This window comes from Bidens hawaiensis, unplaced genomic scaffold (genome assembly GCF_021521415.1).
Source record: "Bidens hawaiensis isolate Kalapana, Puna unplaced genomic scaffold, B.hawaiensis_p1.1 tig00005851_1, whole genome shotgun sequence".
Classification (NCBI taxonomy): Eukaryota; Viridiplantae; Streptophyta; class Magnoliopsida; order Asterales; family Asteraceae; genus Bidens; species Bidens hawaiensis.
This window is the reverse complement of record NW_027491385.1, coordinates 1,157,580-1,170,667: the sequence shown is the minus strand read 5'-3', so window position 1 is coordinate 1,170,667 and position 13,088 is coordinate 1,157,580. Positions and strand designations below refer to the sequence as shown.

The 13,088-nt window shown below is 36.3% G+C and overlaps 1 protein-coding gene across 1 annotated transcript; it reads left to right on the top strand.

Moving 5' to 3' along the window:
* The first annotated feature begins 9,266 nt into the window (after window positions 1-9,266).
* Window positions 9,267-11,780, top strand: LOC143630961 (uncharacterized). The gene is made up of 3 exons (XM_077099843.1): window positions 9,267-9,374; window positions 9,699-9,774; window positions 9,890-11,780. Exons 1-3 carry the CDS (start codon window positions 9,345-9,347, stop codon window positions 11,467-11,469), a joined length of 1,686 nt encoding a protein of 561 aa, XP_076955958.1. The 5' UTR covers window positions 9,267-9,344; the 3' UTR covers window positions 11,470-11,780.
* The last annotated feature ends 1,308 nt before the right edge of the window (window positions 11,781-13,088 follow it).

Below are 13,088 nucleotides of genomic sequence, written 5' to 3'. Positions count from 1 at the left end.
CTACAAGATTATTAAAACTATGTAAAACCTATATAAAGCAAATAAAAACACATAAAATATAATATAATACGTAGATAAAAGGTGCGGAAAATACGTGTGTTTTACAACACATCAAGCATAATGTTTTCCAATCACCAAAAATAATTCTCCAGCCTCCCCAATCGTTTTTCAATGTTTCTTGATGAAAAGATTAGCCAAAATGGCCAATTAAACCCAAAAGACACCTGCTGTTACGACATGGACCGTGGTCCACGGTTTGGACCGTGTGCCACGGTCTCCTCCACGGTTCCCATACAACCCACGGTATGGTGGGTAGGTGGACCGTGGTCCACGGTCTGCACCGTGGGCCACGGTGGAGCTGCTTCAAATTTTCTTGTTTTCTTTATAATTTTCTCATTCTAGCTCCGTTTCCTTCACCGTTTTCACCTATGATCTTGTTGTTTCGTCATTTAGCTTTTCAAACATGCAATCACCCAATATAATGTAGTATTCCAAATCCTTGAAATTAAACATAAACTCACGCGATTTAATAAGAATTACTATAATTAAGGGTGGCTCTATGATCCACCCGTCATCTAACAGGAATGACACATAAAGTACTACCCAAACATGTAGCATTTTCATCAGTACCAAAGGGCGAGCTGATGTACCTAATGATCCCGAACCCTCAACCTCCCTTGTCACATCGATACTGTCTGGCTTTAGGAAGAGGGAATGAGGTGTGCAAGAAACCGGAGTAACAAAACGAAACAAAAAACCGACGATTTGGTTTTATATTTTCGTAAACATCGAACTTTCTATTTGGTTTTTATATTGCATGTAATGAAACCGAAAAATAAACCGAACTGAATTTATAGATCATTTTTTTATTTTTAAAGCTATATAACTTATAAGAGTTTTATAGATGACAAAACATCAAAACTAGTCTTTTATGTTTGCACGTTTTTTAAATGGTTGTCCTTTCGCAAACTTAATAACAAAAAACATCCTTTATGCTTTAAAACTCTATCACGTTATGTCCTTTGGTCCTAACCCAGTTAAATTTTCTTGTTAAATTCGGTCATGTGCCAGGCACATGAGGGTAATTTTGTCTTTTTTACTTAAAATAAAGAATTAAATGATATTAAAAAATAAATCACTCTCTCTCTCTCTCTCTCTTTATTCCATCCATCCATCCATCCATCCATCCATTCTCTCTCCCTCTACTCTTTTTCTTCTACATATCTGCAACATCATCATCATCATGTCCAGTTCAAGGCCACCACCACCACTAACACCATCATTCAAATCCACCACCACAGACCACCATCGTCGGAAAAACCTCGCCCCAAATCCTCCGGCCACTCCTCCGACCACCACCTCTACCATCCACCCTAACACCACCACCGCTTATCACTGCCAACATGTGTCACCACGACCACTACAAGCCATCAAATCCATCCCCCAAAGAAACCCCATCTCCGACTACCATTAAATCCAGCCACCCTGACCACCACCGTCAACGCTAGATGACTACACCACCGCAACAACGCCGGCTACAAGTTGTGGCGAGTAGGAGCCACCTAGGGTTTTGATTCAAAATTAGGATTAACATATATCAAAACCTTCAATCTCTGATCCATGTTCTAGGGTTTCATTTTATTCAATTAATTGGTTGAAACAAAGACTTGATGGCGGCGGAAATCGATGAAGAAATACTGACCCTCGCTTCGATTCGTTGGTTAGATTTATCTAATGTTGTGATGCAAAGGTTGAGGTTGTGATTCGAGGCTGGTTGTAGGTGGTTGATGACGATTGTTTGGTGGCTGGCGAAGGAGGTTATGATGCAGCGAGGGTTACGGTTTTGGGTTGGGCAACGGTGGTGGTGTTGGGGCAGATGGTGGAGGTGTTGGCCAGAGGAGTGGTGGCCGGTGGTGGTGTTGGGGGGATGGTGGAGGTGTTGGCCGGAGGAGTGGTGGTTGAAATGTGGGAGATGAGGATAAAGATTGATGGATTGTAGAAGAAAGAAAAAAAGAAAGAAAGAAAGAAAGAAAGAGAGAGAGAGAAGAAAGAGAGAGATTTTATTTTTAAATATCTTTATGTTTTATTTTAATTATTAAAATAAATTTACAAACACATGACCAGATTTAACGAGAAAACTTAACTAGGTTAGGGTCAAAGGACAAAGCGTGATAGAGTTTTTGAATACAAAGGATGTTTTATGCCATTAAGTTTGCGAAATAACGTCTACTGAAAAAACATGCAAACGCAAATGACTAGTTTTAATGTTTTGTCTTTATAGATTATATAACCCAAATATTTTAGCCAAATGTATAAATGTATAATAGTCAGTTAATTATTAAATTAACAAAAAGATTAATGAATTTGAGTAAAAAAATGTTTCAGCCAAAAAATTATAATTAATTTCATATTAAATTTATTTAGTTAATACCTATCCATAATCTAATAATAAGTATCAATAATTAAATTTATATGAAGCAAATATATTCTCAATAAATCACTATTCATCCTTTTTGTTCAAGCTCTTGTTAATTTATTCTTTTTATGATCTGGTAGTGTTGATATGTTTTTTTATCATTAGAAACATAATCATCACCTCAACCTGATAAACAAAATAGAGTATCCTTTATTTATGAACCCACCTAGAATGATATTTGACTAACTTGACAACCAATGTCAGTAACCTCTACACTGTTCATGCTCCTTAAATAATATAAAAACATAAATGAATTTGTTAAAATTTATTCTAACTAGAAAATGTTGATTATAAAAAATGAAGTCATAAAACTTGGAAGGTATAAACCAAACCATGTCTATATACTTATTCAAATTGGATCAGAAAGAGTGGATCTCAATGTATGAAAGAAAAACAAACTCGTGAGTAAACTTAAGGTTGTCAGTTTCTAACATGGACATGTTAACACAACATGAAATGACAAAGTATTAAACAAGTTCGGGTTTGAACTTTAACATGTTGCGTGTCTTAAACAGGTTGAATTCCACCTCTCATCGTCGTTCAAGTTTTCAACCAACGACAAGTTTTCAGTACGCCGCTGATTCAAGATGACGAGGTGATCAGGCGAAGCGGCGATCGATAGTTCTCACTTCGCCACGATTCTACACAGCTTCATTTTGACTTCCGCCGCCCACCACGATTCTTCACATACTAACAGGTTTAATTAGTTATTTAATTGAGATTTTGTGAATACTTGTTTATGAAATTAGTAACTTTGATTGGGTTTTCAACCAATAACTTTGTTAATTACTTTGTTTATGAAATTTGATTGGGATTTTGTGGATCTTAATAACTTTGTTCATATGAATTTCAAGTTTTCAACCAACTACAATATCAAAATATGTCATTTTGAATTCAATTTTGTTATGATTTGGTCATCCATGCACGTTCTTTGTTTCATTTAACTAAAATCTAAATTCCGAGTCACACAAGGAGGCGATAGAATGAGTATTATGATGTTATATCTGTATGGAATTAATAATAAAAAATTATTAGTTCACATACAGGTATCGTATTAGGTGATATTCAATCTGGTCACCCAAAACATATGTACGTACATACATACTTGTTTGCCCGAGTTCTACCCCAAAACATTTATTTTTATTTTTATTTTCATTTGCCGTTGGATAATAAGTAATCTAATAATCCAATGACTTTTTAGCTCTTATATTTTTAATTTATCGGGTAATAAAACTATATAAAAATTTGTATGGTAAACATGTACAAGGGAATCCTAATGGTTATTTTTTTTAACAAGCTATATAAACTAAATCCACTTGTTTGTAGTGCTATAATGAACTAGATCCTAGTTAGAGTTTGTAGAAGAGTAAGTTGCGGTTTTCATCAAAGAGTGGATCGGGCTTGATTGTAGGTGAAGTTAAACTATATGGATGAAAATAGCAAGTTTTAAACTATTTGACTGAAATAGCAGATTTGGTCAAACCACAGGGACGAAAACCGCAGTTCACTCCTTGTAAAACTATGAAAAGAGAGGTTAGACACACTCTAAGGTGATGTTTGTTTTTGCTTCAAACATCTTCAGGAGAGTAATGTCTGCAGGCGCGCAGACAATCAGCTGTGAAGACAGTTTGTTTTTTTAAAAGAATAAGATCTGCAAACAGCTTATAACTTCTTAAAACAAAAGCTATTGAAACATGCTTCAAACGTCTTCATCCTCAACAACCGGTCGTCCAGCCCTTCCAACCCTAGCCACCGCCTCCGTCGCTCCTCCACTCGCCGGCAGCCATCGCCACCGCCTCTGCTCCTCCAGGTACACTCCTTCTCTTCCTCTCTCCCTTGGTTCCGGTCGCCATAACCACCGCCATACCGCCTCCTGCTCTCTCCCTTGGTTCGGTCGCCATACCGCCGCCATAACCACCGTTCGACCACCTCCGTCGACCCCCCGCTGCTTCATCATTAAACCGTTCGACCACCGCCGTTCGACCACCTCATTCTGGTGGTTGTGTTTTTTGGGCTGATTTGGTTTGCTTATATAAATTGAAAGAGTCGAGAAGTTTTATTGTGATTCATACAATCCGTTCAGTTTCTCTCTCAAACATCAATTTTGTTCATCTTCTGTTAATTTAGGGTTTTGATTCTTGAATCCGTTTGTTTTCCAGTTTTAGTCTTTATGATTGTTGTAATCAGTAGATAGATTCTAGTGTACCAGATGTGCTATAAGTGTGTATTTTAGAGTTTGATTGTCTGGTTGTTTTTGTTTGAGAGTTGTTGAAGATTTATGAAATTGGTGGTAGTTTTCAGAGATATATGGCAAGATTGGTAGTAGTTTTCAGAGAAGTCAACATATATAAATGATTTCTTTTATTTTGGTCCATAAACTTTCGTCTTTAGGAAAATACATTTTAAGAAAAAAGAGTGTGTCGGTTTATGGTATTTGACCCAAACCACCTTTGATTTGTTTTTGTTAAGCCATTTGTTTTTGTTATGGTATTTGAGTATTGTGAACCAATGATTGTTTTTGTTATGCTATTTGAGTATTGTGAACAAATGATTGTTAAGAATATATATTAATTGTAGATGGAAACTAATGATGGTCGACAACGATAGACGGATGACGCAATTAAATGTTTATTAGAAACATGTCTTGAAGAAATTGGGCGGGTAGGTAGAAATGGACAAAGCTTGCGCAGAGAGTCTTGGGTTATATTAGGAAAGAAACTCAAGGAACAATTTCACATGGATTTGAGTCAAAAGCAAATTAGAAATGCTTTTGATACCATGAAATCAAAATATGTAGGATGGTGTTATTTGCGAAACAAGACTGGAAATCTTTACAACCCAGAAACAAACATGTTCACTTTAACGCCTCAGGAATGGGAAGATTTTAAGAAGGTGTATATTTCTTTATGTTTTTAGTATTGTGTTATATTTTAGAGTGAAAAGTATAAATTATAGTCCATATTAATTTGGCGCAGGGTCACCCGAGGGCAATGTCATTAAAAACACGCCCGTTGCCTCATCTTGACCTTCACATAGCTTTGTTCGAAGGGCTTAGTGCTACAGGTGGTAATCAATGGACATCTACTCAAACATCTGGAGTTTCATCATCCCCACATGTCCAAACACTTCAGATACAAGATGGTAGCTTTTGTAATCCGGAAGATGATGATGGAGACTCTCATGAACAAAGCTTTCAAAATGATGATGAAGTTCCTTCCAATAATAAGGGTCAAACTTCTAATCATAATGAAGCTAGGCGTAACAAAAAAGCCAAAACCTCTAAAACCACCATTACCCTAGATGATTTAGCGAAAGATATGCAACAAGCACTCAAGCATATGGTGAAAAGCACAGGGCCATCAACTGACGAATGTTATGATAAGTTGAAATTAGATGGCTTAGAGCCTATAGATCCCTTGTTTTTGGCAGCATTTAACATTTTTGGTTAGTCGATACAAATGAGACAAGCGTGGATGACATTGCCATCAGACCCTGAGGTGTTGAAAGGGTGGATTAAGATGACCGGGACGACATTAGGAATGTTTAAGTAGGGAGAGTGATTTGTAGTATGTCGGTATTTGTAGTGGATGACATTGGTCAGTCGGTATTTGTCTTTTGGTGTGATTTGTAGTATGTGATTCGTATTATATGAACCTTTATTTGCTTTGTATTTTGAACAATTATTGTACTACTTTGAACTATTATGTTTGCAATTAGGCCTTTCTTATATTCAATTTTCAACATAAACATTTTGCTCTTATTCGACAGGTTTATCATGGATTATAATCAAAAGTTATTGCTCCTCATTGTGATGTTCTTATATCTTCGATACTTTTGGCCGAGAAATCACAAAAGAAAAAGAGATAACACTTCGGTTATGTCTGGACACCATTTTACTTTAGAGCTGTTGCGTGGGAACAATCAACAAAGCATTGAACTCCTTCGTATGTCACGTGATTCATTTGTTCGACTTTGCACACATTTTAGAGTGAAAGGTTGGTTAAAAGATAGCAAACACATCTCCGTTGAAGAAAAAATGGCTATGTTTCTGATGATGCTCGGTCACAATCAACGGTTTTCCGTTATTAAACGTAGATTTCAACACTCGAAACAAACAATTCATAAGTATTTTCATGAAGTGTTGGCAACAATGATGGAGTTTGCTAAAGAGGTTATAGTACCAACATCTAATCCAGATACTCCAAGACGTAATAAAAGATTACGAAGAGTTTTTAAGGTACGTCCTAAAAGTCCTATTGTGATCTCTTTCCATGTATATTATTAACGATTAAATTCTATATAGGGAGCGATTGGTGCACTTGATGGAACTTTGATACATGCCATTGTCCCTGTTCATAAACAACATTTGTATAGAGGAAGAGGAAAAGACGAGTGCTATCAAAATGTTTTGGCCATTTGTGACTTCAATATGGTATTGACCTTTCTGGTGGCCGGATGGGAAGGAGTAGCACATGATTCTAGAATATTGTCTGAATCTTTAACAAATGCTAATGCACCATTTCCACTACCTCCTCCGGGTATATATATTACAATCTCAACTTTATTTCTTATATTACATATATAGTTTTGATGCATGCATCGTCTTTTTTAGATAAATATTATCTATGTGATGCTGCGTATGCACACACTCGTGGATTTATGGCACCATATCGAAATGTGAGGTACTGGCTTGGAGATTTTCGAAGAAATCGTGCATTGACCGAAAAAGAAAAGTTCAACCACGCACATGCAAAACTTAGAAATGTTATTGAACGTTCTTATAGGGTATTAAAGGCACGTTTTCCAATATTAAAAAAAATGGCGCCTTTCTCGTTGGTTACACAACGAAATATTACGATTGCATGTTTTGCACTTCACAATTTTATACGGAAAGAGGGTTTAAGCGATGACCTTTTTGATGAATATGATCACCCAAATGTACGTTTTCAAGATGGAGATGAAGATGCACAAGATAATTGGTGAAGAAGGAGAAGCTCGACATGGAAGTGCAGCGGATCGTGAATTCATGAGTCAACTTCGAGATCAAATAGCACAACAATTAATGCAAAACAATGTGCTTTGAGTTTATTTTATGTTATGTGTTTTTTAAACTTGTTTTTAATATTATAATTTTATGTAACTTGAATGTTAAATAACTTCTATCCAGTGAGATAAGTTTGATAATTTACATATTTTCAGTTTATGCAGACAGTATCAACTTATAAAAACAAACAGTCTTATTTTTTCAGCTTACAGAGCTTCAGACCACATCTTCAGCTGCAGACATAAAAACAGATGAAATCAGCTTACAGACGGTTTATGTCTGCAAAAACAAACAGCACCTAACTATCTCGTTGATTTTCTAAATTAATCATATATTCATCAAGAACTATGTCTAATCTCAGGATCAAGACCACAAATCAAAACCTATAACCTAAAGATTATATTCACAAATTCTAAAGCACATGCCTATACTCTGTAGTTGACACGATCACATGAATAGATAACGAAGCAACAAAGTAAAACAATCATAAACATCATAATCAATAATAACACAAATTTATTAAAACCCAACAAGTCTTATAGATTAAGCAATCAAAAATGTCATCAAAAGTCAAAACATATCAAAATTCATCTGTATGTGATTTAGCCTAACATAGTAAGAAAACATAAATCAACAGATAATAAAACGTGCATATGCCAAAAAAAAAAAAAAAAAAAGATAGAACCCGTGTAATGAGTTCAGTCTCAAAATCCTCAATCCTTGAGCACATTTATCACCCAAAATCTTCACTCCTTCACCAACCCAGTTAATCTCTTCTCTAAAACTCTTCTAAAAGTGTGTTAAATAGTGCTGAATTTAAATTTCCACCGTATTGGTACAATCTAAGAGACCCATATTACGACTATTTCTCCGGACTTCGTCGTTCATTATGGCACCATAACTTTTACAACTTAGAACATGATTTAACATCATTTTTTTTAACTGCTAATTTCATTCAACCAAAAACAACATACAACACTCAGCAAGAAGCTGATAAGCACACCAATGAAAAAAAAAAAAAACCAAAACTAACCAATCACTAACCAGAAAATTTTACTCAAACCCCCACACAAGACGAGCCCTCTCAAACTACCAACGAAACCAACGACTACCCAAACTCATTTAATTTAAATTATTTTTTATGTTTACATTAAAAATTTAATGTAAACATAAATATAAATATATAAATGTAAGAATATATCTTAAACTACATAAAACATTATATACGTTAAAAGTTATAACACAAACATATAAAGTAACTAACATTAACTCACAATAACTAAAAAGTAACTAAAGTTAAATCAAACTATCACAATTTCAAAATGTTAAATCAAACTACAAGTAACAAAAGTCAAGTGTGAATAGTAGGATTTATATTACGGAAAAGTACATAGTACTCCAACTTAATTAAGTCAAGAACAACCAAGCACCAAAGCCAAAGCCTATGCCAAAGCCAAGCCAAGCCCATTAGCCAACTCATTACACACTATAAATATACCCATTGAAAAGAATACCCAAATAAATAAACCCAAAAATAACCGGGTGTGAGAGTAATGCTGCTGCTGCTGCTTCATCTTCATCACCTCTGAAACAAGAACACACCACAGAGCCTTTAATACCCATCCACCAACCTCTCTGATACTCTTGTGCTTTCATTTCAATCTTTACCCAAATACCCATTTTCAGTTTTTATTCATTTTCACATCAAGTTCTTGTTTTTCTTGATTTCCATGGTTCTTGTCACTTCAGATCTATAAAGTTTGCAACTTTATCTCATTTTGGTTGGTTTTCCTTTGTGGGTTTGGTTTCTTTTAGCTTGAAAACATGAGTAAAGAGGAGTTTGTCAAGATTCAGGTACAAATTTTGTTCATTTTTTGTTAATTTGTTAATGTGTGTGAAAAAAGGTGTGTTTTTTGTATTAATTTCGTGTGGTTGTTTGTTAATGGCCTCCTTTAATGCTTTGCGTGTACTGTAATGTGAACTTGAAGATCTTTGAATATGCTTTTGACATTTTCTTGATTTTCAACTCATTTAATGTACATTAAAGTGAACAAATTATAATTAAAAAAAAATTATAAATTATACTTTATTTTTATTTTTTTTAATAAAGATTTTTGGGTATTTGTTTTTCATTTCAATGGTGTTTGATTCTTGAATCTTGAATCTTTTTGCATGCAGACTTGTTCATTGAAGGTGAACATCCACTGTGATGGGTGTAAGAGGAAAGTGAAGAAAATTCTGCAGAAAGTGGAAGGTAACGAGTTTAAATTTGCTTAAAGATTTGATCTTTATGTTGAATCTGAGATGGGTTTTTGTAAAAATGATAACTTGATGTGTTGGGTGGTTTAAATTTGCATATTCTTGAACAGGGGTTTACACTATTAAGATAGATCCAGACCAGAGCAAGGTTACAGTGTCTGGAGTTGTTGATCCAGATACCCTCATCAAGAAACTGGCAAAAAGTGGTAAACTTGCTGAGATTTGGGGTGGTAGTGGCGGTGGTGGTGGTTCTAAGGCTAATCCACAGATCAGTAATCAGTTAAAGGGTTTGCAGATTGATGGTGGTAAAGGCAGTGGAAATAACAAGAATCAAGGGCAGAAAGGAGGTGGAAATAATAATAATAATAATAATAATAATAATGGTAATGGTAATCAAGGGGGTGGGCCAACACCACAACAGCTGCAGCAATTACAGCAGCTTCAGCAGATGAAAGGGTTTCAAGATCTGAAGAATCATCCACAGTTTAAGGATATGAAGATGCCTGCTTTTGGTGGTGGGAAGGGTGTGGTTAAGGGTGGGAAGGTGGTGGATGAGGATGATGGGAGTGAAGATGATTATGATGATGATGATTTTGATGATGATGAGTATGATGATGATGATGGGAGTGAAGATGATTATGATGATGTGCCTGTGAAGAAGCCAGTGGTCGTTGGTGGTGGTGGGCAGATGGCTAATATGATGCCTCAGCTTATGAAGAGTGGGCAGATTCCGGCTCAGTTTATGAAGGGTGGGCAGGTGCCGCCGCAGTTTATGAAGGGCGGGCAGATGCCACCGCAGGTTATGAAGGGTGGGCAGATGCCGCCGCAAGTTATGAAGGGTGGTGGTCCTCAGAATGGGAATAATGGTGGAAATGGTGGGAAGAAAGGCGGTGGCGGCGGTGGGAATGTTCCGGTACAGGTGAATGGCGGTGGTAAGAAAGGCGGTGGTGGTGGGAATCAGAATCAGAGTGGTGGGGCGGGGAAGAGTGGCGGAAAGAATGGCGGTGGAGGTCCCGCGGATGGTCAAAATAAAAACGGCGGTGGTGGCGGTCAAAATAAAAACGGCGGTGGTGGCGGTCAAAACAAGAATGCCGTTGGTGGCGGCGGTGTTGGTGGTGGTATGAACATGAATAATGGGAATGGAGGCAAGAAAGGTGGGATGAATGATGGTGGGATGGAAGGCATGCCAAACATGATGATGGGCATGACGAATGGTGTTGGGGGTAATGGGGGCCTCATGGGAAGCATGCCTATGGGTGGTCAAATGGGTCAAATGGGTCCGCGGGTCGGTCATTTGGGTCAAATGGGTCAAATGAATGGATCCATGGGTCATATGGGTAATATGCACGCGGTTCAAGGACTTCCGGCTGGGGCGGCAATGAATGGCGGCAGTGGCGGCGGTGGTGGTCATTTTCAAGGTGGAGGGCCGGAGGCCATGGCGGGCAACCCTTATTATCAGCAACAGTTAATGGCGGCGGCGATGATGAACCAACAACAAGCGAATGGCGGTGGTGGTGGCGTTGAAAGGTTTCACCCGATGATGTATGCTCGCCCCCCACCCGCGGTCAATTATATGCAACCACAACCGTATCAACCATACCCGCCGTACCCATACCCGCACCCGCAACAGGGTGACCCTATCACACATTACTTCAGTGATGAAAACACCTCAAGTTGTAGCATGATGTGAGAAACCACCATCGGACCGAGGGGCGGTTTGTGGTGGTGGGATGGTGGCTCAAGGACTCAAACCACTAGCAAGACCAAGAGATGTTGTTTTCTTTAGTTTTAGTGGTGTCTCGTTTTATCATTTCTAGTTTTTACTTGATCCTAAAGGATTAGGGTTTTTTTTTTTTTTTAATTATGATTATAGGGGAGTAATATATAGATGATAATATATTATGAAAAGGCTAGGGGAAGAATGAGATGTTAGTGACTAGTGAGTGGTGGTGATGATGGTCATGGTGGTGGTTTTTGAGCTTGATGTTTATATGTGTTCATATGTTGGAAGAAAAGAGATAATATGAAAGAGATTTGGGGTTTTTTATGAAACAAAAGCAATATCCCCCCATTTCTTCCCCCAAAAAATCCTATGTTTATCATGTTTTTAAGTGATTATTTCATGTCTAAAGTATTAAAATTACCTTTTAATTTAAAGGATATGAAATATTTACATTATAATAATTACTTTAAAGGATTAGTACTCTTTTTCTTAATAATACATTTTTATGTACTTTTTAATTAGATTAATCCTTAGATGGTCTTAATGAAAAAATAAATTTACTTACTATTTCATGATTGCCAAAACTATGGAAGTCAGTGATTGTAAACTCACAAAGTCACAATCCTTAAATTTATACTTGTGTCCCTATCATTAAATATGAAAAGAATGTAAACTTATACTTTGAATTTTATACTTTTTTATTTTATATTTATACGTTAAATGAGAAGTTAAATAAGAAGTGAACGTGTGATTACACTTACGAGACTAACTCAAGCTAGCACGAGACCTGGCGTTATTACCTGAGTCTTTCTTTTGAACTAGTAAACTGACACTCCTTCAATTTTGAGCTTTTGTGTTAAATATGAAATGAATGTAAACTTATACCCCTTAAGTTTTACTTTTGTGTTAAATAATGTCATTTGGAAGATGAAAGTCGAGTATCATCAAGAGAACATAGACGTAGTCCCTCAAGCTAACCTTAATGTAGAGTCGTTTTTCTTTCACTTTATTTCTACCACATTACCTAAATTGATAGTGGTTTAATGATCTAAAACATGATTAAAATCTAGAGTAGTCTACATCTTTTGTTACATAATCATGTTAGAAAAAGCTTAAGTGTTCACTTGATAAAGAAGCCCATTTGCTTTAACTTTTGTAAATGTATAGAGAGATTCTTATTTAGTATTTGTTAAATATGATCTTTAGAAAAATGATAAAGATGTATATGACTATTGTGACTCCTATTTATTTATTTTTGTTTAATATAAGGTGAATCTCAATGGTGTAATGTGATTGAAATCATGGAGAACAATGTGTGGGGTTTTACAATATTGGGATTCGAACTAATGGGGCCAATAAGAGTGATGAGATGGGACCCACTATCTTTAATATTATGTAAATGTGTACCTACATGTATTCTGTATACTATGTATGTATATGTAGTGAGTTAAGGCGTTAAGCACAATTATCACATCTAGTAATTTGTGTATAATGTAACACCAAGGGTGTGTAAAATCCCAAAGGGTGGATTAGAAGGATTTTGGATTGGTACCGATTATCAGGGGATTATGTTTCCACTCATCTTT

Bases quoted from the DNA above. Each gene is read 5' to 3' on its own strand.
- LOC143630961 (XM_077099843.1), top strand. From the start codon at position 9,345: ATGAGTAAAGAGGAGTTTGTCAAGATTCAG. The intron at 9,375-9,698 runs GTACAAATTTTG...TTTTGCATGCAG, and splicing joins AGGAGTTTGTCAAGATTCAG to ACTTGTTCATTGAAGGTGAA. The intron at 9,775-9,889 runs GTAACGAGTTTA...ATTCTTGAACAG, and splicing joins AATTCTGCAGAAAGTGGAAG to GGGTTTACACTATTAAGATA.